General features: G+C 37.7%; 1 protein-coding gene across 1 annotated transcript in view; it reads left to right on the top strand.

Annotated features, from left to right (window-relative positions):
- Positions 1–18998, top strand: part of USH2A (Usher syndrome 2A (autosomal recessive, mild)) — a 589735-nt gene that overhangs the window by 129531 nt on the left and 441206 nt on the right. The window contains 5 exon segments of the mRNA XM_004685238.1: positions 555–718; positions 10252–10410; positions 14147–14641; positions 15656–15913; positions 17461–17630. Coding sequence (XP_004685295.1) covers positions 555–718; positions 10252–10410; positions 14147–14641; positions 15656–15913; positions 17461–17630 — 1246 coding nt within the window.

The following is an 18998-nucleotide window of genomic DNA, read 5'->3' as shown; positions in this document are numbered from 1 at the left end:
GGTGAGAGGATTCACCAGAGACAGAGTGGGGTGCAGAACAGGCAGATCGACGAAGTACACTGCTGAGGGGAGCAGCGGGCGGGTCAGGAGAGGTCTGCCTCACCATGTGGTTCTCCTCTGGGTCAGGCGGGGATTGAACTCATGCGGAAGTGGCTTAAGCTTCTCTGTGCTGTGCTTTAACCCGCTGTGCCACCTGGGAGGGCCCTCTCTTTCTCAACTTTATGGATACTTGAAAATATAATTATGTGTACTTACTGTAAGTTTCTTGCATACTTCTTCTATACTTCATATAGGTAAAATCGTAAGCAGCTTTTTGAGAAGGATTTTTCTCTGTTTTGTTCTACTTCACGTATATTTAAAAAAAATTGTCTTTTTTAGTGACTGATAATTAACGATAGCTTCTTCCCCATGTGTTTATTTAGCTCAAAAATCCTTACCAGTATATTGGCTAAAGCGGACTCTCTCTGTCCACAATGCTGTAGGTAGAGGTAGTATGCTATGAATTATTAATCAATACATGATTCTCTCTGATGATTTGTTTGTCTTGCTTTCAGATGTCAGTCTTGCAATTGTCATATCTCAGGAGCCTTGAATGAAACCAGTCACTCAGTCGCTGGCCAGTGCTTCTGTGAACGATTTGTCACTGGCACCAAGTGTGATGCTTGTGTTCCCAGTGCAAGCCATTTGGATGTCAGCCATCTGTGGGGCTGCAGCAAAAGTAAGTGAGCCCTGACCCGGTGCTGGGATGTGAGCAGCGTCAGCAAGCAGAGGGTCACCTTATCCTCCAGCTCCATTCAGGACCTTTCAGGCTTAGGTACAGTGTGGCAAATTCAGGTGGAAAATGAAAAATACATTGCTAAGTAAGGTTTGTGTTCTTTTTCCTTGATCTGATAATTGAAAATGGTGTGATTATGTTGTTAGTTGAAAATTTACAAAAGTCAGCTAGAGTGGAATGACTGGTAAAGCAAGCAGGGTGCAGGTTTCCTTAGGCCATGGGGCTTTCTGAAAATTCAGCAGAAATGATGGTCACCTAATGATTGGTCACCCTGCCACATAAGAACATTCCCTGACAACTTCTGTAACAGAGGCAGATTCTTATTTACAATGAGCTTTCGGGCCTCTCAGCCCCAATTTTGTGGGCACCATGCTACTATTCACTAACTATTGATATTATAATAGTTATAATATAATGTATTATATTATATATTATTATATATAATACATAATAAATTATAATATATAATATAACACATTATAATAGTTATTATTTTAACAAAGCACAATAGTATTCCTGTATTTCCTAATCCCTTTTTTTTGTACTATACATTGAATTAGTCATACAAACATCTTCTTGCATCTCTGTGTTTCTTTCCAGGAAACCAGAGATTATGCCCTAATATATGTTGGTGTCTCTCTCTACCATTCTCTAGTGCCTTGAATTGACTTCTTCAAGTCACCTGCAGTCCTTGCAATTTCAGATTCCATTGGTGATCTCTTAATATTTACTCCAATATCATATAGCATTGATTACTTTAGAATTCCCAAGAAATATCTGCTGAGAGTGTGTTAAGGGGTTGTCTACAAACCTCTGTGATGTGTCCCAAGACTAACGAGAGACAAGTGATGAGACATGCCACAAGTCAGAACAAGTCATCATACACCAGTATACCTAGAACTGTGCTGTTTAGATTCAAAGGAGAGAGACATAAATGGGCTGTCGAGTGCCACAGCAACTACCCAAAATTTTGAGGTGTGGTCACTGAGTAACAGATATGTTCAGATTTTGTACCTGTGTAGTTCACTATCAGTATCTTGTTTCCATTAATCCCTCTGGATTTTAGTGTAAATAAAACTACTTTTTTTTGGGAAAGGACTATCATAATTGTTTCCTGTATGAATACAGCCTAAACATAAATCTTTGAGAATTTAACGTATAGCTATTATCATTGATTAACTATAGAATTGATGTCTGCCTTGGGAATTCAACATCTCCAGCATGTCAATTACAGTTCATTATTTATGATAGAATTGCTACAGGCAGCTCGTGATGCAGCTCGTATACAGCATGTTGTTCTGAGTGTTTGTTTGTTTGTTTGTTTTTAGTACTAACACTAATCTTGTATGAAAATGTTGGCATCTGTTCCACTATTTTTGCTACCTTGCCTTGCACCTGAGATACAGTCTAGGAATTAGACTTCAGGCAAAGATAGGCAGTCTGGTCACTGAGAACCTTGTGTTCATTTCTTCATCATGAGAGACACCTGATTCTATGTCTTTTCTCCTCTGTTTTTCCTCCTCACAACCTTGGTCTTTCCAAATGTTTTTGATTCTTAATAATTAAAAATAAAACACCTTTCTTGTTCTATTGAGCTCATCCCTGGGTTTATTCCTTTTCATCCTCCTAACCCCTGGGCTTTATTACAAAACACATTTGTTTAGCTATTGGGGGTAGTTGATGCTGCTGCTCCTTTTAGGTTTTTATTCATAGAATTTATAAGACAGAACAAAGTTAAAATCAGCAGTTCATTCATTAAAAGAAATTAGACTAGGCCCTACCTGGTGGTGCAATGGGTTTGGACACAACACTGCAAGCTAGCTGCAGCCACTACAGCACAAGTTTGATCCCAGCCCTGGAGGTGACCCATATGGCGCGGCAGACCACCCCCGACCCGCCCGCTGCTCCCCTCAGCAGTGTACTCTGCTGATCTGCCTGTTCTGCTCCCCACTCTGTTTCTGGTGGATTCTCTCACCACCCCTGTACTTCTGGCTTGTACCCCAGTTCCATATGCATAAATAAAATAAATCTTTTTAAAAAATAGAAATTAGACTAGATGCCTTCCTTCAGGTTGCTTAAGTGTAGTCCACATGAGTGACGGGCACTGACAATTGAAGGGTGTGCGGGAAGGCAGGGAATGCCGACCACAATGAGCCAGCTTGCCTTGTGGCTCCATGTGTTGTTTATGTGGCCCCGACTTTCCATGCTGACCATGGTCCGAGCAGCCAGCTTTCCCCAGATGGGATGCTGTCGAAAGGAATGGAGTGCTATCTATTGTTGAAACTGTGTACTACCTCGGGCTAGTATTTTTCATTGTGTACAACAGATGTCAAGAACGCATATTCCTTCAAAAAACGGTGTCCTTTTACACAATTTGGGAACTTGGGGATTATAACTCTGGCTTTTTACTGCCCCACAGGCTAGTGCCGACGCTAAGCAATGTTACCTGGATTCCTTTTTTTTTTTTTCTTTGGATGGAGAGTTGGTGTTTTAATCCTTTCCAGAGTACAGGCAGATTGAATTCAAATAAAGTAATTAGACTCCCTCCTAATATGTTCTTTTGTGTGATGCAGCTCTTTCTTATTAATATTGTTTCATGCTTTCAAAGTGACAGTCATTCCCTTTGATAAGGGAGACAGAAGCAAAACAGGTATTATATAAGTCTCTTTTCTGTATGCTCTCCTAGTGAATGACTTTCCAATTTGCCCTAAACTTCTGGCTCTGAATTTAGCCTACATACACACTTATATTAACAGGTACCTATGCTTTTGACTTTAACAACTCATTTATGTTTTTCTTCTTGACACTCCTCATTTTTGTGTTAATGTCTATTTATTCATCTTGTGGTCATTTCTATAGTCGTTTCTTTGCCATACAACATTCACCTTTTTTAAAAATGCTTTTTTTACTGTGGCAGAATATATATAATATAAAATTTACTATCTGAACTATTTTTAAAAGCACAAGTATGTAGTGTAAGGAACATTGAGTCATTCCTATGCTGCACCACCGTCAGAAGTGTTTAAATCCTGTGAAACTGAAAACTGCCCATTCAGCACTACTTTCTAGAATACTCCAGGTAGCCACAATTTAATTTTGTTTCTCTGATTTTGAATAATCTAAATATCTCATATAGAGAGGATCATAAAGTACTTGTCTCTTTTCAACTAACTTGTTTCGTTTAGCATAATGTCCTGAAGGCTCATCTGTGTTGTAGCCCGTGTCAGGTATTCCTTTTCAGGTTGAATAATTCTGCATTGTGTATATGCCACATTTTTATGATCTCTCTGTCAGTAGATAATTGAGCTGCTTCCATGTTTAGCTTCTGCGAGCAATGCCACCATCCACACAGCATACCTCTGTTTCCTCAAGACTCTTACGTATCTGTTAGGTAAATACTCAGAAGTGGCAGGACAGGGAGAAATTGTTTGGTCACTGAAAAAGTCATATGATAAAGCTACTGTGGAAAACAGTGTACAGTTCCTCAGAAACTTAAAAATAAAAAAAAAAGTTTAATGGTAATTCTACTTTTGTTAGTTTCTAGTTTGGGGATAGTAACTACCCTGTATGTATGAAAGTAACTTACTATACTTTTGGCCTATCTTTCCCTAATGATTAGTGATATCAAGCACATTGTCATGTGTAATGGTTATGCATGTATCATTTTGGAAAAATGTCTCTTCAAGACCTTTGTCCACTTTTATTTTTTTTTTAAGATTTATTTATTTATGCACACAGAACTGGAGTACAGTCCTGGGGTACAGGCCAGAGGTACAAGCGCGGTGAGAGGATTCACCACAGACAGAGTGAGGAGGAGAATAGGCAGATTGACTGAAATGCACTACTGAGGGGAGCAGGGGGTGAGACAGGAAAGGTCTGCTGTGCCACGTGGGTCAGCTCCCTGGCCAGGGATCGAACTCGGGCTGAAGCATCTCTGGCTAGCTTCACAGTGCTGCAATTTAACTAGTTGCATTACTAGGGAGGACCCCCCTTTGACCACTTTTAAAAATGTATTCATTCATTCATTCATTCATTCATTCATTTATTTCTTGGCTGTGCTTTAGGAGTTGCCCATATGTTTTGGATGATAGTCTCTTGTCAGAAGGAAAATATACAAATAGTTTTCCCTGTCTCATGTGTTACCTTTCTGCTCTGCTGATGATATATTTTGGTGAACATTTTTATAAATTTAATGTGCACCAAATGGTCTGTTTTTAATTTGTTTGTCTGCACCTTTGATGTTAGATCCAATAAATCATTCCAAACTCCAGTGTTAGAAATTTTAGCCCTATCTTTTCCTCTAAGAATTTTTTTAGTTTGGTTATAGGATTTACATTTAAGTTTTGATTCATTTTGAGTTAATTTTTATACAGGGTGTGAGGTAAGGATCCAACTGCATTTATTTATTTATTTTTGCATTTGGATATCTGATTTTCTTAATCACCGTTAAAAAGATGACATATCTCTGTTAATAGTCTTAGCACTCTTACCAAAAGTCCTGTAAATGACCTATTTTTTTTTTAAAGATTTATTTATTTATTTATACAGAACTGGGGTACAGGCCAGAGATGCGGATGGTGAGAGGATTCACCACACACAGAGCGGGGAGCAGAACAGGCAGATCGACAAGTACACTGCTGAGGGGAGCAGCGGGAGGGTCAGGAGAGGTCTGCCACGCCATGTGGTCACCTCCGGGGCAGGCGGGAATCGAACTCATGAGGAAGTGGCTTTAGTTTCTCAGTGCAGTGCTTTAACCAGCTGCGCCACCAGGCAGGGCCAAATGACCTATTTTTTTAATTCTCTGTTCTATTCTTTTGATTGAAGGGATTAATCCCTTTATACTTAAGCTAATTACTGGTAAGATGGGAGTGACTTTGGTCATTAAATATTACACACACATAGGTGTATTTATGCATGTGTATGCATATATATGTTTCTATCTGATATTTTTTGCATGTCCCTCATTTCTTCTATTACTGAAATCTTTTGTGTTCAGTTGGGTTTTTATAGTAAAAAGTTTAAATTCCATTCTAATTTCCTATAGTTATTTTTATGTGTTAAATATCTTTGCTATACAAATGCTGTTATTATTTGTATGGGACAAATACTACCTCTAGCAGTAAAAAGGCATATTTGTATAGTGAATGTTCTTTGAATTCTTTTTCAGAAACTGACAATTTTCTATCATGGCTACACCATTTTACATTTTCTCCAGTAATTTTTGAGAACTGATTTACTTTTTCTGTGGCATCAGCAACCTTTGGCATTGATTCTCTTTCATTATAGCTCTTTAATGATTGTGTGGTGGGATGTCATTGTGGTTTCAATTTGCATTTCTGTAATGATTAATGCCATTGAGCATCTTTCTGTGTGGTTATTTACTGTTCTTGGGTTTTCTTTGGCAAATTGTCCTTCAATTCTTTGCCCTTGTTTTTGTTGAGATACTTAACATTCTTAATCAAGTTAAAGAAGTTTTTATATATCTGCATTGCAATTTGCAAATAGATTCTCCCAATCCATGTGCTTTTTTTTTCATTTTTTCAATGGTATGATATTTAAAAGGTGAAAATACTAAATTTTGATTAAATGAAACTTACCAAGGTTTTCTTTTAAGATTGTTTGTGTGCCCAATCTAAGAAATCTTTGCTTGACTAAATGCAACAAAGATTGTATCCCATGTTTTTTTATCAGATTTTGTGTTATTAAAATTTACTTTTAGATCTAAAATATTTTTTAAGGTTTTGTTTATTTATTTTTGAATAGGAGAACTGGAGTGCAGGCCAGAATTGCAGAGGATAAGATGATTCACCAGAGACAGAGTGGGGAACAGAATAGGTGGACCTACTGAACTGTACTGCTGAGGGTGGCAGCATGCGAGGCAGGAGAGATCTGCTGTGCCATGTGGGTCACTTCCCTGGCTGGGAATTGAACCCAGGCCCTTGTGGTAGTAGTACTAAGACTTAATCCTAGGCCACCAAGGGGACAGGTAATCTAGAAATATTTTGAATTTCTTAATTATATGAGATAAATATAAGTTCTTTCTTTTATTTTTGTATTTTGGCACATAGATACCTAATGTTCCTGTAATATTTGTTGAAATGACTGTTCCTTCCTGATTAAATTTACCAAGCAGCTATACAAAAAAATCATTTGACTACATCATTCTCATTGCTGGAGGTTTTCCCACTCAGATCAGCACTGTTTTAAAGTATACAGTTTTATTGAATGAACCTTGGTTTATAACACTGTGTATGATTTATAGGTATAGGTTCAGAATTCTTCAGATGTATATTACTATACCACACCCACCACCAAAATGCCAGTGCCCCTTAAGCATAGTTGATGGGATACTCTCCCTCTTTCCTATGTACCTCTACCCTCCTGTTCCGGTAGCCTCAACTCTACAGTCACAGTTCTAGGGTTTTTTAATTTAAATTTCCTGGTCCTTTGTTTCGTTATATTCCATATGACTGTATCTTTTTAATTAATTAATTAATTTTAAATAGGGGTAGTTATATATATATATATATATATATTTGTGCATATAGAACTAGGGTGCAGGTCAGAGGAGAAGAGGCAATGAGAGGATTCACCAGAGGCAGTGAGGAGCAGATTGACAAAAAATACTGCTGAGGGGAGCAGCAGGAGAGACAGGAGGGGTCTGCCACACCATATGGGTCACCTCTGGGCCCAGGGATTGAACTTACACTGAAGTGGCTGTGTGTGGTTTGCAATGCTGTGTCCTAACCCATTGTGCCACCAGGGAGGGCCCTTTTTCATTTATTTTACTTAGCATAATTTCCTCCACTTCATTCCATATTGACACAAATTATAATATTTCATCTTTTATAACTAAGTAGAATTCCACAGTATAATTAAAGCATAACATCTTTTTCATTCATCTGTTGTTGGGCACTTGGATTTTTTTCCATAATTTGATTATTGTAAATATTTCTGGAATGAACATAGATGTGCTTATAGTTCTTAAAAATTAGTGCATTATTTGAATAAAATGAATTTGCTAGGAGAGAATTTACTGGATCATAAGGCAGACATATCTTTAATAATATTCATTTGTGATAATATCTGTCAAAAATTGGGTTAGAAGGAGAATAATTCAACATCATAAAAATCATTTATAACAAACCCATAATCAACATCACACTCAATATAATAAAATGATGTCCACTTTCACCACTACCATTAAACACAGTGTTAAGTGTCCAAGCTGGAGCTAGTTAGGCAAGAGAAAGCTATAAAATGAATCCAAAGTGGAAAAAAGTTGTAAAACTATTACTATTTGATGCTATACATACACACACACACACACACACACACACAATGTGGTGTACATATATATGTATATATGTGTGTGTGTGTATAACTTATAGATTTCACTAAAAATGTACTAGAAACAATAAATAAGGACGGTGTAGTGACAGACTACAAAGTCAATATACAAACAGTGGTCACATACCTATGTGCAAACAGCAAACTAGAAAAAGAAAACAACCTCATTTGCAAATCGCATCAAAAGATTTAAATATCCAGGTTAAACCTGAAAAAAGAGGTGAGGGACGTAACAGTGAAAACCGTAAGATGTTGTTAAAAGAAATATAAGACAAGAGGAAATGGAAAGCTAGTCCATGGTTATGGAATATGACTTGCTTATGAAAAAATATGTTCATAAATATGATTAGTCTATTATATCATTAAAATGGTGTTTATCACCCTTGAAAATTGAGGCAATAGCAACAGCTCTTAGTTGAAGGTCTGTGCCTTTTGTGCAGGTGATTTCATGACCCACCTCCTTATTCTTCCCTTAAAACAGAGTGTCTGCATCAGCAGGCCCCTTTCCCTCTGACAGAGAAACTTCTAGTCATCGGTGGAAAGGGAAGTTGGGGTACTTAGCCCCCAGTTCCATGTCTCAGTGTAGGGGTGCTCTTGAGCTGGCTATATCCCTCTAAATGGTGACAACTTTTCTACCATGCTCTTCATACTGTCCTTTCCAACTCACCTTGCTATGGCTCTTTATGCTAAGGGAAGAGACTGTGTGGAAATCAGTACTCGTAGCAAGTTAACCGCTTATCCTTAGAAGGACTTGTTTCTGAAGTATTAAACTATCTGCTATGTGATGGGAAGATTGTGTCTGGTCTCTGTTGTATGACACTGTCTTTCCCCACCATTGTTGATCATACTGTGTATCCTCTGCTGTCATAAACTGTGCCCACATTAGAACTAGCCCACCTGAACCCAGGGCTGGGCTTCAGAACCTGTGTCATGAATGGTAGAGGAACTACTGTGACCAGGCACCAGAGTGCTGCTTTGCCTGTCTGGTTTACTGACATGCTGCCCACCCTTTTGAAAACGGTCTGCCTGTTCAGCTTTTTTATTTATTTACTCAATTTAAATGTGCTCCTTTTTTTTTTCCTGAATCCCTATATATCCTTAGTGCTACAGATAATTCATATAAGATATTGATAATTATTTGATTGAATGATGATCTAAGAAAAAATTTTAACAAATAAACTAATGATTTTTAAAGTAAATTAACACAACAAACAGTACCTTTGACATCTTACTGAATGAGAACACCCGAGTAGATCATGCTTCTCTAAATGGATGATTTTTGCATCTTGTTCAACCAGAAGAAAGCTGGTGGTTGATTTACTTTTAAAAATATTTAAACATTGTTTTTCTCTTTTACCTTTAAATATTCTGGAGAGAGGGGAGGAAGTAAAAGTTTACCTTCAAAAATATGGAGCCTAGAAAAAATATCCAAAGATAAGAGATAGTGTTTACATGCCAGGTGTTTAAATTATACAAGTTCCACTGAAATAATGAGCCTGGTGGAAACAAACAACTGTAACAGTTTTTGCACTTCTTAAGAGTTGCTAATGAATTCACAACATAGTACACTTGATTATTTTTACTAGTATTTAGACTATCTAGCATCTAAAATCTGTAGAGTTATTTGTATCACAGCTATTATTTTTTCTTTTACCCTGTGCTCTGTGAAACAAAATGAGGTACTGTGTTTAATGAATTAGAAAATCTCCTTTTAAACACCCCCCCAAAAAAAGAATGCTCCTTAAATTTCAAGATTCAACAGAACTTAGGTATATCAATTTTACATTAATTAAATGGAAAATACTATTATGCAACATGTGATTGTTTCTCAAAAAAATAAAACAGAAGCAAAGTTCTTCATATAAACTATTGTGGTTTATTTCCCCAACATATTTATGTCAGCTGCATTGACCTACAAATTTGTTTTATGCTTATAGATAAAAAGCTTTTGTTTTAGAGAACTTATGATGTATACCCCTGGTTTATTAATGTCTCGGTAAACCACATGTCTTCTTGATAAAGTAATCTTGAATCAGAAAGACCTCTTTGCTGGATATCTTACTTTAGTTTACTTGTGTGTTTATTGATTGCCTTTACTAATAAATGCTCTTTCCATTGTAATTTAGCTCCATCCCAGCAACCTCCACCCAGAGGACAAGTTCAAAGTTCTTTGGCTATCAATCTCTCCTGGAGCCCACCTGATTCTCCAAATGTCCACTGGCTTACATACAGCTTATTCAGGGATGGTTTTGAAATGTACACAACTGAGAATCAATACCCATATGGTGAGTTTAAAGGCTTGGTGATGGAAAGATATAATATTCTGAGAATTGACACATTCGTTAAGTTCTTTGACACTGAGGATAAATGTTGTTGTGGTTTCCTCTGTCTAGTATAAAGTATTTCAAGCAGAGAGAGAATCACCAGTTCCACTAGTAATCAAAGAAACGCAATAAAAATGAGTTTATTTTTTGGTAAGCCCTTAATGCTTATCAGATCCTCAATATAATAAAAAGACAATTTTATTCAGCACTGATGAGGCTGTAGAGAGGCCAGCACTTACATAAGCTGCTAGGATATCTGTGTTGGTTCGTGTGAGATAAATTGTTAATATAGAGATGAACATTACCCTTTTGCTTACCAAGCCTAATTAAGGAAGTTTATCTCGAATGAATAACCAGAAACGGACACAAAATTATGAAAATATTTAAACCTACATTCTTTGTAATCATAAAATTTTAGAAATGTTCAAACACTCAAATCTTTTACTAACTTATGTCCATAGAATAATCTTGATATTCTATTAGTGTTATGGTAGGATATAATCACGTGTGAAATGCTACCTTAGTCTGCATTTCAGTGAGTAGAGAGTGATGTATTGCTCATGGTATACTGTTCAGTGTAATCAAAGGTGTTAAAGCAACCCATTGATATTTTAATTTAAAAATAAGTAAAAATATATTTGGAATGTTTAGCAGAAAGTTTTAAGGAAGTTTTTAGATGAAAGTTTATCAAATACTTGTATACGGGCTCAGCTTTTCAAATTTTCATTTAAATGTAGACTTTTTACAATAGTGGAGCCAGAAAACTAGCAGTCAAGTAGTTCATGTAATTCTCAGCCTCTTTTCACATTTGCACCAGGATTGAACCCAATAACATGAAGTTCAGTTGGAAGAAGAGGATGTGAAGCCTCCATGAAGTCTAGTTTTGCATATGTAACTTCCACTAGGTTTCAAAGGAACTCATGGAACTCAAACTATTAAGACCTTTATCTCTACAATATTTACTCAAGACAGTGAAGAAGTAGATACTTTTGTATTCTTCTACCTCTGTTATATTTGGAATTAAGAAAGCTTGGAACAATGATTCCAATTCCAATTTCCATTTTATTCTCTCTTTAATGCCCAGCTTTCCACTTCCAGCTGAGCATGCTTAATCAGTTAGAGGAGTGTGTAAAGAACTATGTAGAAACACTGAATCAATAAACCTTCTCAAAATTACTCAAGCAATGCTTTGTTTTAACATCCTGAGTGGCTGTAAAACTCATGCATCGTATGCAGTTTCATTTTGTCCATATGGTGGTAGTTTGCGTTTTGCCCCTATACTCCGTGACTTACTTCTCCCTTATGCCTACCACTTTCTGTTAACCCGAAATGTCTCTTCGTTTCTGCAAGTCTTCTTTGACATTAATGAAAACTCTGAACTTGGTGATGCAGATTGCAGAGGGAAATGAACATCTGTCTACATCTGTCATGTTGGCAAAGCATCCTAAAAACCTGCTACTAGAATGTTTATTTTCATCCAAATAGCAGCGTGATCCAGGTGTCCTGAAACTTTTGCAATTGGAGTAGAGAGTTCTAAAAAATATTAAAAGCGATTTCAGAGATGACAGTTCCAGGAGTTGAATTATTTCTGAAGGTGTGAATTAGGGTCACTCTACGAACAGCCTACAGCTTAGTTCAGTAATAAAATTAGCCATAAGTTACTATTCAGTCATTGAGTCCATGTTTTTCTTGATAAAATATGGTGTTCTTTTTTTATATAACGTTACATGTGAGTACAATCTCTGGCTCTTTTTCATAGTTGCTCTAATACAGAACCCAACCAACAGTTTTTTATATAATAAATGTGTATGCATTCCCTAATCAGGCATTTATGTAATCCTATTAAACAAAGCATTATTTCCAAAAACCTTATTTTTCATTAAAAAAATATGCCACTTCTGGCATTTCTTGACAATCACTATAATTAATGATGTGAAAATTATCTGCATGATGGCATTTGAACAGTAAGAACAATTGGTTAGTGCTGTCAGAACTTTGTATCATTCTAATAATACCCTCATGTTTATTACTCTATTTCCAGTGTGTGGGTAGCATGTGTAATATGAAAAGGAAACAGTACTTATATTCAGTTGGATGAACACAAATCTCTGGGTTAAATAAAGGCATTTGGAATTATAGGTGGAGAATCATTGAACTTTTCAAAGAAAATTAATAGTGTTGTCGTCCAAGCAAGTTTGATCATTTGGTGAGACCATTATAGAATTCCTTGCTAGAATAAAACCTTTTCCTGGCTGGCCTGATGCACTGTGGGACTCTTTTGCACAGTAGTTTCCAACCTAAGATCACGATACACTGGTGAATTATCTTTAACACATGAGAATTATTAGTGAGAGCTTGCTAATAATGATAAGGTAGTTTCAAAGTTTCTGAATCACATGTTTTTCCTCCAAGAAGGTATAATTTCATATTTTTTGAGGCAACATTGGATTATATCATTACATTGGTTTCAGGCCTATAATATTATAAATTGACATCTGTGTATGGTACATTATATTCACCACTTGAAGTCTAATTCTATCTTTAAAAATAAGTTAATGTGTATCTAATGCTTTCTGTAAATAAAATGTGATCATCTGCATCCTCCCAAGCTGTCAGAAATTCTCAAGGAAGGTATGGTGGTCAAGTAAGCAATTGGGATTGTCCATAATCAGCTCTTAATGTTGCTTCCCTTTTAGCTGCAGCCACTGTCCCAGCCCTTGGTCTAGGGTGTTAATGTAATGTGATGGGTAAAGTAACCAGTCACCCAGGTACATTAGTGACACACAGTTATTTCTGCTTCATAGAACTTTCTCTACCTTCTATGAAAAACACGCCTTCCCATATAAAGAACAATATAAGAGCTTCAACACCTTCAAAATACTCTTCATTAAAAAAGGCTTTTATTATATACTACCTATTAGAGCTGTAGACAGTACTTTATTTTTTTAAAAAGATGCATTTATTTGGCCTCTCCCTAGTAGCCCAACAGGTTAAAGCGCAGCACTCTAAAGTTATCCAGAGCCACTTCAAGCGAGAGTTGGATCCCCAGCCCTGGACCTGACCCGGGCTGCGGCAGACCTCTCCTGTCTCGCCCGCTGCTCCCCTCAGCAGTATACTTCATTGATCTGCCTGTTCTGCTCCCCACTCTGTCTCTGGTGAATCCTCTCACCGCCCCCCCTACAGGACCCCTGCCCCTCTGGCCTGTACCCCAGTTCTGTATGAATAAGTAAATAAGTCTTTAAAAATCTGTGATTTATGCATACAGAACTGGGGTACTGGTCAGAGGTGAGGGGGTTGAGAGGGTTCACCAAAGAAAGAGAGGGGAGCAGAATAGGCAGGCTGACTGAAATACACTGCAAAGGGGAGCAGCAGGTAGGTCAGTAGAGGTCTGCCTGCTGCGATGACACTGCTGCCGATAGCTTCATAGTGCTGTGTTCTAACCCATTGTGCCACCAAGGAGGGCCATATTTTTTTTCAATATAGTAGTTTATTTTTACATCATGTTGTGCATTTTTCTATCCCAGTTGCAATCCCCTTGGGGGAGGGCCCTACTTTATTTATTTATTTATTTTTTAAAGAACTGTTTATACAACCGAGTGGATTGTTTTATGTCATCAAGTAACAGCAGGGAGACAACTGGAAGTGCTATTTCACTAATTTGTGAAATGTGATTGTTTTCTGCCTTTTTTCTTTTCAGATACTCAGCACTTCTCAGATACTCCCCTGTCTCCATTTCCGTCCTCCTCTGACCACATCGCGACCATCAGTGTGCCTGGTTTAAGGGGGAGCACAGGTGCCTCCTACAGGACAGTTGCAGGAATTCCCGAGGGAAGCTTGAGCCTCAGTTCTCTTGTTACTGTTGCTTCAGCTGTAGTTATGCATCCCTGCGCCACACCCTCCAATCATCGTGGTCCTATGGAGAGAGAGGTTTTGTCCTGTGCACCTGCAGGTGGTATCCACCTGTTTGCTCCCTGTGAAGCGCATGAAGCCTTGGCCATCATCTGGAATCTGGCCCCAGTCACTAAGCACTATTCTCCTATGCAGTCCTGCACAAGTGGGGGCTGTCTACAAAGCTCACCCCTCATGGTGACCACCACTCAGTCACCTCCCCAAGAACCAGGTGCCCCCGAGGTGTCCAAGAGCTGTCCCACGGAACTTCATGTGGAATGGTCTCCACCCAGGGAACCAAATGGTAGGAATTCAGACACTCACTAGCCCCTTCTTGGGGAAAATATGAATGAGAATCTAGGCCTTGGGATGATAATAGTGTGAGTTTGGCAATTGTATTCATTGTAATAGCATGGGATAAAATAATTGAGAAATAACACTGGAAAAAAAAAAGAAGATACTATTTGTCCTGGTTAGTAGAACAAGTGCATTTCTTTAATCTAATAATAAATTCCATTCATTTAAATTGCTCCTTAAAAGGCTAATATTATTTTTGCTCCTAATGACATCTGCCACAATACAAATGACGTTTCTAATTTAAAACTCACTTATGAAATGCATTATATTTGACTGTGTCACAAGTTAGGGCACCCATAAGCAGTAAATTTTCTCTTTTGAGCAAGAAAAAGAGATTAAATAATACAAAAAATATGTATATAGGCTAGCTGACTCCATTAAGTTAATTTTTGTGTTCATACAATTGAACCCTTGGTTATATAGGCCAGACACACATTCATAGAGTTTTAGTAATTTAATATCACGTACATATTATGGCAAAACCTTTCTTCTTCAACTTTTTAAATTACTTGATAGAACTGGACAGAAATTAGCAATGATATTCTAATGTTTGTGCAAACAGTTTATGTTTTACACAAAACCAAAATAAGACCTCAGTTTTTGAAAAGAAACTCATTGAGATACAGTGACTCATTCCCCAAAAGGAAGTAACCCTTCTTAGTAAAATCAGAACCATTCATCCTGAAAAAGATTAAGTGTATCTATCATGAGTTATAGTTACTTTGTGTTCGTCTCTCCCTTTAAATTGTTCACCTGAATACACCATTCAGAAATGGTTGAAATGTTCTTCAATCCACCTGTTCATGGTTTTTTGTTTTTCTTATCTGAACCTGTCTTCTAGATTACGGTGGAATTGAGCAGGAAATCTAGTCAGAAGAATAATGAAAAGCCTGCATGCTTTCATTGAACTCATCCATGCCAAAACAGAGTTTGTCTGATGGATACTGTTTCATTCTTCTAGGAGTAATTACAAGATATGAAGTGTACGTGAAAAGATTGAGAGCAAATGGGAGAGACACCTCAGCAGAACCTCGAGTGTTTCAGAGCAGTGGCTGGGCCAGTCCTCATCCCTCTGCAGAATCAGCCACTAAAAAGGCAGGAAAGACTCCATTGACCTCCAGGACCATCGCCGACTTGGCACCCTACACCCAGTACCAGTTTGGGGGACTGGCTGGCAGTGTGGCTTCTGCCCGGGCTTCAGAAAGAACAGGAGGATCAGGTGAAGAGCAATGCTTTGAACCTATTTTTAAAACTTGTGAATGAAAATACCTCAAATAATATCAAACGCGTAAAGTACATTTTGAAAAGCAAGAATTCTAAATGTCCATAAGCCAAATAAAATTTAACCTAGCAGTTGGCTACCTAAATAACTCAAGGTCATAAAGAATTTGTGACAAGTTTTAGGGGGAAAATGCTGAAGGAGGGAAAGACGACTTAACTGTAGTTATCATCTTTGGGGAATATTTGCCAAAATTAGCAATTGGTTTCCAGTCCTGAAGTGGGTTGGCCATATGTCCTTTCTTACTCCAAATTCAGAACAGTTTATGTCCAATGAAAGAGAAAACTGTTTGCAGTTTCACAAATCCAATTTTGTTTTTATTTCTCTTTCCAAAGCAGGTTAGGTACTCAATTGTACCTAACAACAGACTGCCACCTGTCAAAACTGTAATGCACAAGTGTGCTTACAATCAATTGTCAACATGGTAAGGATGGAGGCTGAAAATTTTAAATTCTTGAGATAGGCTCGTTAAGGCAAGGGAGACATTTTCAATCTTCCATCTTCCATGTTAAATTTAAATTCAAGTCAAATTTCACAAGCCTTTGACCAAAATACTACACTTTTGTTATGCTTTGAAATCTGTGGATATCCAGAGAAATCAAGTCCTGCTTTAATTGGATCTATTAGGGCTGTGGAGGGTAAGTGAAACTGTAGGTTGATGTCCAAGGGAATCATTTCATGAATAAAATGTGCATTGTGCTGGAGCATCTCTTAATGACTACCAGCCATCTTGGACAAATAATGGTGCCGTGATAGCACAAGTGATGAGCCATGGCATTCTGGAAGGGGAAAATCAAGGTCAGAAATGAAAAGTGATGGGTGAAGCTGCAGTAGTGGACCCTCATAATCTTATGGGTCACTGGCTAATGAAAGTGCGATGAGCTCCTTTGATAATACACCTTTGGTTAGCGCATTTAAAATCCATATTAAGATCTTGAGGATGGCAGGGGGAGAATGTATCTGTGTATGTACCCTGAACACTTCAATCAAGATTTATTGAAAACTTTTAACATTTCTTTGGGGTTATTTAGAACATTGTAGATTTACATCGTTCTGAAGAGTAATATTCTCCCAGCTCTATTGGTTTGGCTCAGTGAAATACCTCTCTACTTACGAAATCCAATATGTTATGAACTTTGTGGACTGAGACATATTTGGTTTTTGTAACTTCTCCCTTTAAATAATTCATAAGATAGATGGTTTCCTACCCAATTATCTGCTAGTTATCTTTATGAACACAGGAATCTCAATCTCTCTTTTTTTTTATTTTGGTAATGGAAAATGTCTCTGTTCATAATATGAAGATAGAGAACATCCCTGTAGATGGCATAAATGAGGGAATAGTTTTTCTGTTCATATCCAGCATATTTTTGGATTTTTTAAAAAAGGTAAGGAAGGGAATGCAGATTTTGTTATGTTTTATAGTACATGCACTAGAATGTGTGTAGTAGGCATTCATCACTTTGTTCTTGGGGTTACCTTGGCAGCACCTGTGTTCATCACCCCTCCTTCAGTCTCCCCTTTCTCCCCACACTCTCTCAATGTTTACTGGGAGAAGCCAGCGGATAATGTCACAAGAGGAAAAGTTGTGGGGTGTGGCATCCACATGCCATCTGAAGAGTCACCTCAGCAGTTCAGCCTGGTGGTGTCTTCCCAGGTACTGTATTATTCAGTGACTGTCTTTTAAAAATGAAATTATGGCTTCATCTTGATGTTTTTTTCTGAGTTTGCAGAAATCCTCAATAGAATGTTCCCTTTTGTGACCCTTAAATGTGGCATTTTGTTCCTTTATATAATATCAGGTTATCAGGCGCTCCATATTTTATAACATAGTTTTTCTAATATAAGCCTCTATTAAAACAAACGTGGCTTAGTTTTATTTCTAAATATCGACTTTTCCCACTTAACATATCTCCATAGATATCCTGCAAGAAGTTGACTCTCAGTAGCTGTGTAATATAGAATTAGGACATAAAATACTATATTGATGCTCTATTAGTTGATTTGAAGATATAAACAACATTGACACAAAGACCGTTTATATCCACTTTGCATATTGTATTTCCTTATTAAAAAATCTGAGCAATAGAAGTGATCATAGCTTATAACAAAGATTATAGCATATTCAAGTTCTGGATATATGGTGACACACTACCTTCCTGTAATTTGTATTCCAGCCAGCAGTATTAAGACAATAGTCATGGCTCAGAGTTATAGTGCTTTGCTGTACATAGATGTAATCATTTAAAGATAACAGCTTTGGAGGATGAGTGTTTTTGCTACTTTCTAGCCTCTCTGGCCAGTGTATTCATTTACCCCACTTGATAACATGGGGGTGGCCGATGACAGAGCCTGGCCTGTGTCAGTGTCACTCTGCCCATGTGACTGTATCACCTCTTCTGAGGGAGGTGCTCTTTGGTGGACATTTGCGTGACTTAACAAGACCTCCACTGTTTTCATGCCCATGGCTTTATCTACATTCTTCTTCCCTGGAATTCTTGATCCAAGCTTTTTTCTTTCGTGTCCATGAGCAGTGAAACGAAGTCACTGCTATGTGTTGTGTTTTACCTGGGGACTCATCCCTCTCTGTCCAAATGGATGAAGTTCTAAAGGTCTGCCCAAAGAGTCTTTAGGAACACCCCTGAATGGGACCATAGAACAGCTAGCTGCTTGACTCATAACAATAAAGACAACACATTTGTGGACAAGCCTGTCTTCACCTGTGCTCTCAGCTCTTGAGGGACCTCCTGGAAACCAGAAGTATAGCTGAGTTTAACCACTAGTCAAGAAATGGTGTGTGATGCATGGGTCTGAACTTGTACAATGTTTTTGTCTCCTGACTGAGCTTGTGCCCTTTCCCAGATACCTGTTTCCATTTTATGATGAATTTCTGTTACCTAACAGTAAAACTTGACATGTCTGAAAAAAAATGAACTTGTGGAAAGTGACCCTGGCTGCATGGCCACTTATTGTTCCTTATGCAGATGCTGTCCCTTTACCAAGGTCCACTCACGTGCCTGGAACT

The sequence above is a fragment of the Condylura cristata genome, unplaced genomic scaffold, assembly GCF_000260355.1.
Source record: "Condylura cristata isolate star-nosed mole 26May11 unplaced genomic scaffold, ConCri1.0 scaffold00018, whole genome shotgun sequence".
Classification (NCBI taxonomy): Eukaryota; Metazoa; Chordata; class Mammalia; order Eulipotyphla; family Talpidae; genus Condylura; species Condylura cristata.
The sequence above is the reverse complement of the archived record's forward strand: the minus strand, read 5'-3'. Positions and strand labels throughout refer to the sequence as shown.